The 13,898-nt window shown below is 45.4% G+C and overlaps 1 protein-coding gene across 2 annotated transcripts in view; it reads left to right on the top strand.

The window, feature by feature from the left end:
- Positions 1-11,776: 11,776 nt before the first annotated feature.
- Positions 11,777-13,898, top strand: part of LOC146199042 (aquaporin-9-like) — a 70,740-nt gene continuing 68,618 nt past the window's right edge. Inside the window, exon 1 of one of the 2 annotated variants that reach the window (XM_084594520.1) lies at positions 11,777-12,161. In XM_084594520.1, coding sequence (XP_084450646.1) covers positions 12,054-12,161 — 108 coding nt within the window. In that variant the 5' untranslated portion in view covers positions 11,777-12,053. The remainder of the gene's footprint in view (positions 12,162-13,898) is intronic. The other variant, XM_084594521.1, reaches the window with a different exon arrangement.

Below are 13,898 nucleotides of genomic sequence, written 5' to 3' on the forward strand. Positions count from 1 at the left end.
ACTACACATGTGAACGGAGTCTTTATATATAAAAGACACTGTCGCTCAGCAAACGTTCGACAAGCATATGACATGCATTGCGGCATGGTAGCTACTTTTGTCCATTTTAATACGAATTTTTCCCAAGCCTGTACAAGAATAGGAATAAAAAAAAACTGATTAAGCAGTGATCACATCGACGCATCTTCAAGGCTAGCATGACAGCAATTTGTCTGCAACAGCAAAACCGTCTTTCAGCGCTAGATGCGAAACCATCCATGTAGCACCGAAGATGAAAATAATTTCATAAAAATGTAATGCAAATTGCAAAATGATTGCATGATATAAAGTATTAGCATAACAGTCAAAGTAAACGTTGTAGGGCTGAGTTTTAAATGTTATTATAATTCATATATTAGCAAATGTGTTGTATTATAAACATTATTTTAATTTTGCAAACAAACGTTTTAATAAAATTTTTACGTGATATTAAGCTTATTATGAAAACGATCAAAAATGGTTTGATATTTATGACACCATTTGTGCTGAAAGCGGTAAAAAGAGGCCTCTAAATGATGCAGGTGATACTTGATGCAGTGGCTTACAAATGAGTTCACCTGCTGTATGGAAAGTATGCAAGAAACTTCTGAAGCGTTAGAGAAGGACACTCTCACTGAAGACACATTTCAAGCCCTATAGCGACCCCCTTGAGGCTCTCTTCGGTAAAGTAAGGCTAATGTGCGGAAGGGAACGGCATGCTAGATACAAGGGCTGTAATAGCTAGCGGCATTTGACTACATTGTCAAGACACATGTTTCATCTGAGAGCAAAATCAGGGCACCTTGTGTTGATGCCAAAACAAAAAAAACATAATTTCTGCTGTGCTGCAATCAGTAACCGAGGAACTGAAGGAAGTGATGGCATATCCTGCCATCCCATTACCCACTGTCACATATTCTGGTTTACCTTACATTGCTAGATATATTGTTAAGGTGGCGGTCCCACTCCAGCGGGGAAGAGACGACATTTTTGGTGATATTCATACGCCCACTGCGCCTCACTCGTTTAGTTTATAAATGTGACTTTGATATATTTGTAAAGTTTATTTCCTCTCCTTTCTAATGGTGCATTTGGTTTATAAATAGCTGCAACGATGTTTAAGCTGTAAAGGAAAACACAAAGGTAAGAAACGGCTTTTCAGCTCTACTTGTCTCGGGAAAAGCAAAATTGTGCAAAATATTTTGCACCTAGAAAAACACCGTTCGAGATGTTTTGAGATTAGATGTTAATGAACAAAGTTAAGCATTTTTATTACTGTGTATCGCATAGTTTATTAGCCACGCGCCTGTGAAAAGTGTATAAAACAGGTAATTATACATACAATAACTTTCAAGATACGCATTCTGCTGCGGAGATTTTTTGCGCAGTTGGAGGTCCTACATAGTTCGCTTTTTCCTGAAAATATCATCTGTCTGCTTCATTTAGTGTAAAAGTTATTTGTGATCAAACTTTGCGTTTTTTGTAAAATGGCTAAAAGTATATGCTAAACTGTTCAAGTAATAAGCTTTTATCTGTGCTGAAATTTCGCGTGGAAAAACTTTACACCTCGCTGTCAGAGGATAAGCATCGGTTTTGTTCTACGACTCTCGAGGAATGTGAACTGTCAGGATGATTTCAGCTAATTTTTTCGTGGTTCACTTGAAGCGCGCGAGCTCTTCATGAAATATTTTAGGCATGATTGAAATGCTCCATGGCTTGTTTGTTTCTGGCGAATATAACTTAAAGGTTCGGGCTTTCGTTCCTTTATTCAACCGGTAACGATTATCAACTACAAAGTGTACAAAAAGCAAATAATAGTGGAATAACAGAGCCACGTGTGATAAACGTAGTAGGTAGCGCCATCTATGAAATTTTATGTGCACTAAAATGTCGCAGTTCAGAAAAATTACGAGGATGGCGCCACAAACACCCTGAATCGAGGGGTATTTACGAGAGGGTATTGTGCTTCTACAACGTTTTCCCTCTGCCCTTTCCTTTCCATCGCGCGAGAGAGGTAAACACTGGCGAGTCGGGTCGAGTGGTCGGGTCGAACTGAGGTGCATATGCTTCGCGCACTCAGGTGCTTCGCGCGTGCGCAGTAGCGCTACTTGAAAATGGTCCCTTGACAAATGTACACTTGCTTGCTTTGAGGTTTATTTATCGCCTCGAATTAAGTGTGTCACACTGTGTGTGTGCCGAAACGTTGCCAGCTAAGGCTCTCGCACTACTTACTCTACTTACTCAGCAAGATATATTCGTGCCGGAGACATTGAACATTTTTTTTCTGGTTTTGTTTTGGAGTCTTGTAGCGCCCCTCGTGCCGCGCTTTTATCACAAACAACGGCACGGCTCTGGAGAAAGAAAAATTTGGCACTAAGCATCTCAGTGCAAGCAGCGAAAAAAAAAAAAAAAGACAGTTCGAACCCGAACGCTGTCGGAGCTGGTTATTCCTCGTCTTAGCTCCGCCACAAAGCTATCTTCAGATGTTCGCGGTGTTAGCATATATTGTGAGGGTGTGGAATTTAGACTTTTTTTTTTTTTCAGTGGCAAGAAGAAAAAATATCTTCCTCTTTCTACGATAAAATGAATAGTAGGGCACGGAACTATAACACTGCATAAATTAATATAATATAATTTCAAAGAGCGTCTCCCTAGGAGAAATTGCACGAATACTTGTACCCTCTGCCACTTCACTGGTACAGATAAAATGTTTCGACAGTCTGCCAAGTACAATTTGAAAACCTGAACATGCACAAGCATGCCTCTTCAACCTTCCCACTGAAGTTCCTATATAGCGCAAGCAGTGCAGGCTCCAAAGAAAAGGAGAAAAAATGATATAGTGGGCAGCCGAAGATAATCACCAGCGTTTCAGTAATGTTTTTTTTTTCTTTTTTTTTCTCAAATGTTGCGTTCCGGTGATGATAGTAAAGGTAACGTGCCGCAGTAGCTGCCAGGGATGTTTTCAGTGAATGGGGAAACAGCCATGTGAAGTTACTCCAATACAAAAATGTGATTTTGAATCGGGTTTTGCCACTGCATTTCCGTCATTCACCTCACTAAAAATTAAAAAAAAAAAGATGAGGCTTAACGCTGCTGAACCGAATGTCGAGCTTAGCTCAAATGGGAGAAACCACTGTAATCAAGAGTTCGACGAAATGCAGTCTGATCAGGTGGTGGCATAAAAAAATATACAGGGTCACTGACCAAGTCAAAGTTTCATGAAAACGTACTAACGTTTCGAAAGCCCTACAGAATTCGTTGTTCACAATGGAGAAACCAGACAAAAAGCATTCGTTTAATCTTCTTTAAATACTTTGACTTGATCAGAGGCCCTATATATACATATATATATATATATATATATATATATATATATATATATGAGAAAACACTGAATTGGTTTCCCGTTTGATGCTTTTATTTGCGCTTATTTTATTTATTTTATACGTGCATGATGTCCCGTCCTCTTCCCAGCTAATTCCGCTTCGTGAAGGGGGATATACCGCGGATTGTCCGAAGCATTACGGCGTCTAGGGTAACCCGTTGATGCATTCGGCAGGGAAGCTGGTTCGGCGTTCATTTTCCTATAATGCTATACCTGCCTAGCATCGCCTGCTACCGCGCTGTGCCGCTGTGGCCGGGGGCGTGGAGCGTTCGGTCTAGTTTGCCCGGGCACAATGAAGACGGCAATGTTGTGTTTACGATTCTTAGAGAAACGCGCCACTCGCGCAAGTGAGCAACAGAGCTAACGCTCTAAAAGCCCGTCGGCAGGCAGAGCGTTTCCAAAAGAATGGGGCCCTTATCTCGAGTAAGGTAGATACCGTACGTGTCACCCAGGCGTCCACTCACCCGCTGTCTCAACGCCCAATTTGTTGACTTTATATTTGAACCTTGTTTTGAAGCAACTCGACTTCCTGTGCTCTGAAAGGTATCCGATCATGTTAGCAAAAGTGACATAAAAGCGTGTGAGAATTCACAAATTATAGCACATGCCAAATCTGACCGAACGCGATCTGATCGATGCGTCTAATCGTTTGGCATTTGCAGGAAAACATTTGGTAAGTATGGGCGCTCTTGCATGGAGTAAAAATTGGGCTCTTGATTATTATGTTGCAAATGTGTGAATGTACAGTGCCACATCATGAAATTATTTACTACCAACACATGAAGCCGAAAGGCGGGCTCAACACTAAAGTATACTTGTTGCATACGTGTGTGTGCCCTGTGAAATGAGTACAATAAAGTAGGCTACAAGCTACAGTAGTCCACTCAATATATTGGTTCAGAAAGCACATGCATCATCACGGGAAGATGCAGCAGGACAGGTCAGCGTCTTCCATAGCATGCAACTTTTCACATCAGATTTCAGTGTCGAGTGAAATTCTGCAGGAGAAAAATGTTTCTTGGCATTGGATTGATTGGAATAGAATATGGAGATTGATTGTTAAAATTTTATTCTAATTGCCTGGAAATACTGTGTTCCCTTAATTGCACACACACACACGCACGCACGCGCGCACGAATAAATAAAATGAAGACTGTAGAGCATCCAACTGGGAGTGGGGAAGTGGCCGCCATAAGCGCCTACAAAACTGTCCCCGTTAGGTCCTTTCTTCTGGCAACCTTCCTTTACAAACCCCTCTCCCCTTCCCCCATTTCCCACATAGTTTAGTGTAAATGCGCCTCCTCAGTGCCCAAGAGAACATGAATACATGCCGGCCTCCTGCGCGATACATAGCCTCTTGGTGGATTTCACATCTATTTCGGAATATCGATTCATCTCAAAAGGAAAAAAATTGCAATCATTCACTTATTTGCACATTGTAACTTACCAGCAACTAGTTTCCAAGATTGGACAAGCACGAACAAAAAATAAACAAGGGCGACTGTTGACTGAAGTTCAGCTAATTATAGCTACATTATCATATTTGTAATCACGTTTGATAAAGCAAATTTCTGGTGACCGCAAGAGCTGACAGCTTCCACTACAGTCAAGGAGTGTTCCGATCCCTACTGTATCTATGGCACCAACAATAGGGAGGTTTAGAATATGGTACCCCTACCGCTTAGGGGGACAGGGTAATAGCGCGGGTGACAGTAGGAGCACAATTCTCTATTATAGTGCGCACGCTCCGCTATTACTCTATCCCACTTACGGATAGGGTCGCTGTATTCTAAAGCTCGCTAATGATCACTCGATTGCACAGCCCAAAAGACGAGGATCAAAAGAACACAAGACAGGCGCCGACTTCAACTAAGGTTCATTGACGAAGTTTGCAGAAATAATGCCATTCGTTTTTCCTTTTCACTCGTACTAAGATTGCACTGTGCAATCATGTTGACACCCTGTTTTATTTGTGTTCAGTCAAGCTAGCCTACTGCAGTCCGTCCAACCCCCTCACGCTCGGCGGGTAGGAGCAATCGGGTTCGTGGCTCTACAGCGGAAACTATACTTCGTCTCACAAGATATCTGCAGCACTGCGAAAGGCAGAGGAGCCCTTTCAATTGTGCTCCTATGTGCCTCTAGCCTATGGGCACTACTAGCCTATGGGCACTATAATAGAGAATTGTGCTCCTACTGTCATCCCCGCCAAGTTGGGGTGGGGGGGGGGGGGGGGGGGCGAGAGGCGCTTAGGAGCACAATTGCCTATTGTACGCGTGATCCTGGTTGGACCAGCTGGGGTGCCTCTGCCTTTCCCTGTGCTGCAAACATCTTGTGAGACGACGTATAGGCAAGAGAGGGAAGGCTCTTGTCCAATTGTCGGGGCGCGTATTGTTCGAAGTAGTGGTGCGGTGGGGTGAAGAGGGAAGTTCAATGGGGCAGCCCATGCTGCGCAGGACGGGGACAAAATCCCTCCCCTTCTCTGCCTGGACACTGCTGTGGAGCCGCAAAAACCTTTGAAAGTCCACGCAGCAACACAAGAAAAGCGTTCAGGCAGCTCAAGTCGAGAGGGCTGAGTGGCTGGGTACTCAGTTCCTCAGTCATGGATTAGTGGCGTAGCCTGGTGGCAGAATCTGAACTACTTCCAAGATGGCGACCGTAGAACCGCCACCTTAAGATAATCAACTTCGGGTGTGACGCGTGCGCTATTCTTGAAACTAGCGAAAGAAGCAGCTCCATGTACACTCTTCTACGAGGACAATATTCTAGTGGACTGCATTATCCAAAACCAGAGTTTGTTGCCCTATTGGACAAGTTCTTTTTCTTGAAAAAGCTGCTGTGCACCTACCACACAAGTACTTAAGCTCCCGATTCAATCAGCACTTGAGAATTCACCACTGCGTTGCTCGGAAGGAATTGACAACAGCCATGTTATAAGGTCTGCTTCTTTGATATTTGAAAAATTTCTCAGAATCCTTCTTGCCAATTAATTGTGCCCTTAATTAATTAGCCCCTTATGTGTACAAGCCATGCAGGAATATTTTGAGACTTAATTTTCTAGTCGCAGGTCGCATTTTGTTGAGTTGATGAATATTCAGTACAATGTGTACCTTTGAAGGACCATATTTTTTTTAGTGTTTGCCGCTCTTTTCAGTTATGCATAACTGTTTATGCACATTTCTTGATTAAAAGTTGTTTATCTATGTATTAAACACACTACGTCTGTTATACATGTGCGTCAGTCGCGAGACTACATATACATCTTTGGTCTTTCAACCGACTGATATGTTTTGAACGAAGCTAGAACAGCCCACTCCACTAGACTGAAATTTTAACTATATGCGTAAATTTTTGTTCCTTACTCTGCATCTGAGATGTGTAATGAATTTTCGCCGGTCATCTTTTGCTCTGAACGAAAACGGCAGCGGTTGACAAAATCTCCACCCATCAGTTTGTCATGCACTCGCGTCATTTCGCCCTGCACCTATTTGCAGCTTTCAGAGGCACACTGCATAACCCGGTACATTTATTTTTGGTACAAAATTTAGGGGCAAAAAATGTTATGGTGTGTACCCGAAGCTTCATATTCGACTGCGCGCCGCCATCCTGATGAAGGCGCACGCGCGCGAATTATTGACTGTATTTTATTCCTCATGCAAGATAAATCTTAGACGCTGATTACGGCGTCTTTGTGTAAACCATGAGGGGTGAAAAGTCAGGACCTGCGGTTTGCAACTGATGCGGGCGGAGCGAAGAGCGAGCGCACGTTTCCCTTGCGCGTGAACGGCGGTAGCTGAAGCGCAGCAGTGGGGCGGTAACGACCCCACCGAGGCGCGCCGGGAGGTGGAAACAGACCCCATTGAAGTGGCCGTAAGAGAAGAGAAGTGCGCTCTCCCTCGAGACCGGCCGTGGGCAATCAAACTGTGCCAAACTGAGTTCTATAAAATGCTTTGCATTCAGGCATGTCAGGCTCCTTATGTGAAAAACACCAATTGGTTCACTCCTCTGTTTATAGCACGGCAAAAGATATGTAGACGTGCGCGTGCCGTCACTGCGGAAGAACTGCATGCCTCGTGGTGACTGATTGTTGGCGTCGTTTGCTAAAAGCAAACAATGGAGGGAGCTTGCTGATGTGACCATTACGCTACTTCCTGTCAGAGCAGAAGCAAAAGCCGAGACCTGTCGGCAAGTAGTCACTAGAAAATCGAATATACCCACTCCATGGTGGAATATACCCACTCCAGTGTCCTAGAAGGTCTAGAGGCTGTGGCGGCGCTCGTTGCATATGCGATTTTCTCTGTTCAACCTACAGGATGCTTCAGGGAAGATAAAGTAACTTTAAAAAATAGAGGGTTCAAAATAGAAAAACAAATTCATGAACAAACTGCCGCAGTGGGCACAATATGCTGCAAAGCTCATTATCCATTAATTATCCAGTGAACTAAACTAATCAACTTTTTAGTTATCGCATTTGGGTGGTTAGTTTCAGTGGTGAGTTTGAAGTTATGAACAAGACGATGTATCGGTTATTGAAACGAAGAAAAAATTAATTTTCTGAAGGCTTGCGGCACGAAGAAATACGATGATTCTTTTTCATACGAAACCGAAACTATCCGGAAGTTACCACAAGAAATTCGCAAGAAGCTCGGTACGGATGTAACGTGCGGTGATGACGTGAACATTAGCAACGGTGCTAAAGTGTAACAGAAACCAGGGTGCTAGAAACGGCGCTCATTATAATTGAAAGATGCGCCACGTACAGTGCTTAAAGCCTTATGTTATGACTTTAACAATCGTGGAAGTCCTAGCCATTGGAGAGGGTATGGATGAAAAATCTTGCCTTCAGCAAGTTTGGAAACCTGCGAATGCATTACAAGCCACTTAGTATGGCTTAGAAGTAGACCCCCTGGGCTCTAAACCTTTGACAAAGGGTGTACGTCATGTACTTTAAAAAAATATTTGGTCTCGCAGCTTGGTGCCAGGGATAGGCCAGTCAATTGCCAGCTGCGTGGTCGTTATTTTTAAGCATGACGGAGCGAAATAAAGTGCAAGACACACCAAAGTAGAGCACGCAGTTGGAACTATAGTCCTAACTCTTAGTTCCGTTCAGCGACGAGCACCCAAAGAGATTGCGATCGAGACAGGTGGTCACGTGGTACGTGCAGTCTGTCAAAAATATAGGACTGAGTGGTTCGCTTCTAATATGTCTATAAGGAGGCTCTCGGAAGCATTACTGGAATATTTAGGTAATCTAAGAAGGGTGAGGATGAGAATTGTCATGTACGCGATTTAGAATGTTGGAGATGAGCAACGAGCCCCGTTACGGGGCTTAAAACAAAACCCTTGGGCCGTATGTGTATATCTTTCACGAAGACTGTACGTCACGAAACAATGAAGGAAAAATGAGAGGAGGGGTATAAGAGGCGGAGCCCGGGGGGCTTAAGTGCTTACTTCACATTTTGTGAAGGCCGTTGAAGGCGGAGACAAGCTCGGCGCCATAGCTGTTCGTGCGAGCTCCTTGTTTTCTTGCGCCGCGCGCGATTCAAATCAAATCCACCAAGGAAGCAGCGTAGGTACGTCCGAGCGTCCGGGTTTTGATGTCCACTGGATTTTCCACGGACCGCCATTTTCTTTGCACCGGACGTCCCTCGGACGACCGCCGCATGTCTATCGGACTTTCGGCGGACCTTTGGAGACGTCCGACGGACGTTGAGTATCCGTTGCCGGACATCCGCTGGATGCTCAGCGGATTTTTTTCGTCCAATGGGGAGAGACGCCGGGGTAAACGGCGTTGGTTTCTGACCGGGGGCCGTATTTCGAGTTCGCATCATTACCGAAAGTGTCGCTACCTCCCTGACCTCGAGTCATATCTTATTGGTGAAAACACCGGAACCGGATGTCAGTTTGATTGCCACCGCTTCAGGTTCCAGCGTTTCGACGAATCGGATGATTCGAGGTCTTTCCGCACACGACATAAGCTAAACCGTCCGCCGCAGTCCGCCGATGCCGGCACGGCGCGGATTGTTTCGAGCCACCGTCAGAAAAAAAGCACGCTAAAATCTGTTGATCTCCTAAATAATACGCGACTGGATAAACAAATGCAAAAAAAGCTTATTGAGGATCGTTGACTGATCGCAGATCTGCAACGGGATTCTGGGGATAGCTGCGACACAAGCGAATTTCTGCTCGCAACTGACAGCTCATCCGATCTCGTACTCGCCCCGCTGCTAATTAAGACGTCGCCGAGATTACATGTACATGGAGACCGTTAGGTTGACAATAAGGCTGTTCCACGAACAGTTCCGAAGCGCCGTCTGCTGCGGCTTCGGTGTGAAACAGTTTAGGCCTAGCGATGACCATGGCCCAGTGCACGCCGTTCGCTGCTCTCGTGGGCAGCGCCGTTGCGGTAAGCTTGCTGCATTCAATGCGGTAAGTGTTGCGAATTTGTCGCCTGCTTTTTTGACGCGGCTGGGGTCGGTCATATTTTGATGTACAGCTTAACATTTATTACGCCGAGACGATCCTGAGAGGACGGAATGGGGCTACATGCTTCGCCGTCGGGTGCGTACTGTGGGTTGTATCCGTTGATCGGCACACTTGCATTTTTGATTGCATTTGGATGACTATCGTCCTAGCCATCTCTATCCGATGACATCGAGGATGACTCATCGACACTATCATATGTTTCACATGATGCCGTACGTGACAGCGATTACGTTCTCACACCTCGGCAGAACGGTAGCGGGTACGTGCGTGTGCGGCCACACGCCTGTGCCGTCATCATCTGACGTCACGCAAGGCACTGGCACTGCTGGCACTGCTCTCCGAGTCACGAGCGGGAGTTTCAATTTGAGTCAGGTCTTCTGCTTTTTAAAAGTTTTGCTTGCGTATTGTAAAAAATGTAATCGCGTACTGTGATGACCAAGCCCTCAGCAATATAAAACCACCATTAACTCAGTACGGTTAAAAAATAGCCGGAGTTGACATTTAAAGCGCAGCAAAACGCGTACTCCAATAATATTCTTTTGGTAATCAGCGCAACCGAAGAATCATAGAGAAACATATAATGAACTCTGATAATGGAATGGTTCGCCAGAGTTGGCGAAATTGCTTTTGATATGGCCATTCAAAAATACAAACTAACACTCAAACTGAAACAGCGGAATGGTGGTGGTGAAAAACGTTTAATGATTCAAAAGGGGTGGAGGTATGCATGAGGCGGATCTTCACAAATACTAGGTGTAAGGGACCCCAGTTGCGTCGGCCGCTTTGTCGGAGGTCGTTTTCAGCTGCAACACGCGGAGTACTGAAAATGAAATAAAACCGGCATTTGTTTTCTCATGGCAGCGCGTGCTTCGCGGGCCGCTAGACAGGCACGCAATATTGCATTTTTTCCCTCTGTGCTCGCGCACCGCCGTCTGCATGCGCGGCCTCCTCGCCGGCTCTCGCTCGTTCGTGACACGCAAGCCATAACGTGGAGTCACATGAGAAAAACGAGTTCGCGCTTACTGGTCGTCCTCCGTGGGGAGGAGCTCCGTCGCCGTCGGTTGATGGAACTGTGGAGCAAGAGCCTACGGGGCCAGTCGCCCGATTTCGGGGAGTAACGAGACCATTAATGACTTTCACATAGGCAACACACGATCGCTTGCGTCCCTGACGCTGCTGTGAAGGGCGCCTTCGTCCGAGGTTTTACTATCCGGACAGTGGGGCCGTCGGCAGAGTCATTCACAGCCCCAGAAATATGCGGGGAAACAATCCATGACGTGTAAGGGGAGGCGTAGAAGGTACTCACTTCCACATGACAGAGCCGAGCGAGCCACTATACATTTAGGCGCCTACAAACAAACGTATCCAAGCAGAGTACTATAACACAAAATACATGGCCCACGGGATACAAAAGCGAATTGTGTTTGGTGCGCAGACACTAGCTGCTACACAACATGGGGATGCAAAGCTTTGTAATTACTATAGTAGGGAGCCCCGGCGTTGATCAGATGGAAGACCAACCTGACCGAGACGCGCGGCGAAACGCGGACAGGTCATACACTCACTCCCTAACCTTACATACATAATGTGGAATAAGGGTTCATGCTCAGGCAATTGAAAATTTCTCCTTTCTGTGTTTGGCCCCTAGTCCAGAATTATCGAGTTAGATGCCGCGGAAATTTGTATGCAGCTGGCGAATGCCGATTCTTACTGTGGACGATTTCATATGGATGGTGTATACTTATGGTGTAGTCAACGCCTCACTCCACGCGCTCCGCCACCGCCACGGCCGCTTCGCATTGAAGACTCTGATCGCCGCCGATAGGCGCCGCCACACGCCTCGAACCGAACTCGAACCTCGCGGCGCCGTTCCCGGCGGGAGGCGTGCTAGGCGCTCGCATGCAGACGACGGCGGCCTTCTTTCCTATCGTAAGAACGCATCGCCCGCTGTAGGCGATCGTGAAGAAAACACTTCTCAGTTTCACAGCTGACAGCACGGAGTCAGTGTACCTCGACCGTGGGGACCGCGTGTCACGTGCTTGCGGTGCGTCGTCCGCATGCGTGTCGAGTGCGCGAACGTGCTGCACATCGCCTCTATTCGTCTGCTGTGCGGTTCTAGTCGCATCCTAGTTTAGTAGATATTTAAAAGAGTACGGCAAGAAGAATCATGGCAAGCGTGGGGAACCCTCCTTTTCCTTTCCTGAGGCGTTTTGTGACCAAGAATGAGGCCGTTAAGGAGTTCCTCGCCGAGTTCCTGGGCACGTTCATCCTCTACGTGAGTGTGCACATTATTTTGCCCTTTATTTTCAACTTTTGTTGTCTAAAATGGTTCATTTTTAATCATTCCGTTTCTCGACAATTACAAAAAAGATGCGAGCCAAACAATTGCAAACCGGGGCTGGGGCTTTTCGTTTTTCATATAATTCACTTAACTGTAATTAATATTATATTAATATTTTTATTTTTATTATTGGCGCAATAAACACTTAACGCTGCATATTTTGTTATAATCGTTATATTTACCGAGTTATATAGCAGTTCTTGCGATTGTGTGTGCAGAAATAGGGTGATCAGTTTACTCGTTCTGAGGTGCGTTCATCAAAAGGAAATGCCACAGTAGTTGAAAAATTTGCCCCCCCCCCCCCCCCCCCCATTTTGACCTTCAACAAAAAACTTAGTAGTGCACATGCCAAGTGTCGGTTACAGGTCTCATCTGAATGCTTAGAAACGCTGTAGTGGACAATCGTGATATTATAGACTTGCAAAGGTTTTCGAATGCACGCTGAATTTCTGGGATGATTGTGATATGAAAGAAGAAAGCAAGAAGGCAAGAATGTACATAGGCTAGGTGTTGTAGGGAGTGGTCTTTTGGCCGCATTCTCCTTTCTTCTCTTTTGCCCTTATGGATGGATGGAAGATGGAGTGTCCCCTTTGCATCGGGGCGTTGCCATCATGATCAGCTTTATTCCTTCATATACTATTAATGGCGTTATGACATCCCTCGGCTTTTGAGCCACCAATCTTCCAATCGGTTTTTGCTAACTTTCACCGCAGATTCATTCGCATGGCCATTGCACGTCTAAACCCTCCTCCGGCAGAGTGGCTGTGCATGTCGACGCTCAGATGGATACCATCACATTCGAATATGAGATAGTCAATTGTTTCTACAGTATCATCTTCTTCAATGAATTTATTTTTGTAGCTGCGCGTTCTAGGGAACCCCAATCTAGTTTCAAAAAGTAGAGCACTGCCTCTTGAGTTATCATAGAAGGAAGGATCCTGATTTAGCGTTTTAATTTTGATATAATAGGGCCGTTTGTTCAACCTACACCAGCTACACCAGTGTAGGAAATCTCCTATACCTACAATAGATTTTTGCTGCACAGGTGTAGCTGGTGTAGATTAAACAAATGGCCCTAATTTTGCACACTGCTTCTTTCCCATTGAATTAATACGGTTTTCACTTCAGCGTTTTTTACCTGTCGTTTAAAGCTCTTTAGCTCTCCGCCTGTGTCTTGCGTACTTACTGGCCAGTTTCTAGTCCTTTGGCGCCATTCCGAGTCAACGCTTTTCTTTTGTGTAAATATTTAAACAGCTTAGCTGCGCTCCTGTTACCGTGCAATTTCCTCGTGCGTTCTTCGTATAAAATTTTATTCTAAAGTTCTCGTGCTTCGAACAATGCCCACCCATCCCCCGCTGTACTGCCTCGCTCGTGGTGTTTTCATGGGCACCTAGTGTTAACCTTCCCACAGCTCTCTGATATATTACTAACTTCGACTGCACCTCTGCCCTTAGGTACAAAACGGCATTTCCGAAAGTGAGCCCTGGTATCATTATTCCTTTTTAAATAACTCTCAGTACCTCGTACCTCCCACAACGTCCTATATTTCAATACCTCGACATCCCTTCGCCCTTTTGTCCAAACAGACTGCTCCTGATTTTCCATGTCTGTCCTTCGTTTACCCATACCCTGAGGCACCTGCATTTTGCCCTTATGGGTACTTCACGGCAT

The sequence above is a fragment of the Amblyomma maculatum genome, chromosome 2 (assembly GCF_055883805.1).
Source record: "Amblyomma maculatum isolate TAMU_Amacu chromosome 2, ASM5588380v1, whole genome shotgun sequence".
Taxonomy (NCBI): domain Eukaryota; kingdom Metazoa; phylum Arthropoda; class Arachnida; order Ixodida; family Ixodidae; genus Amblyomma; species Amblyomma maculatum.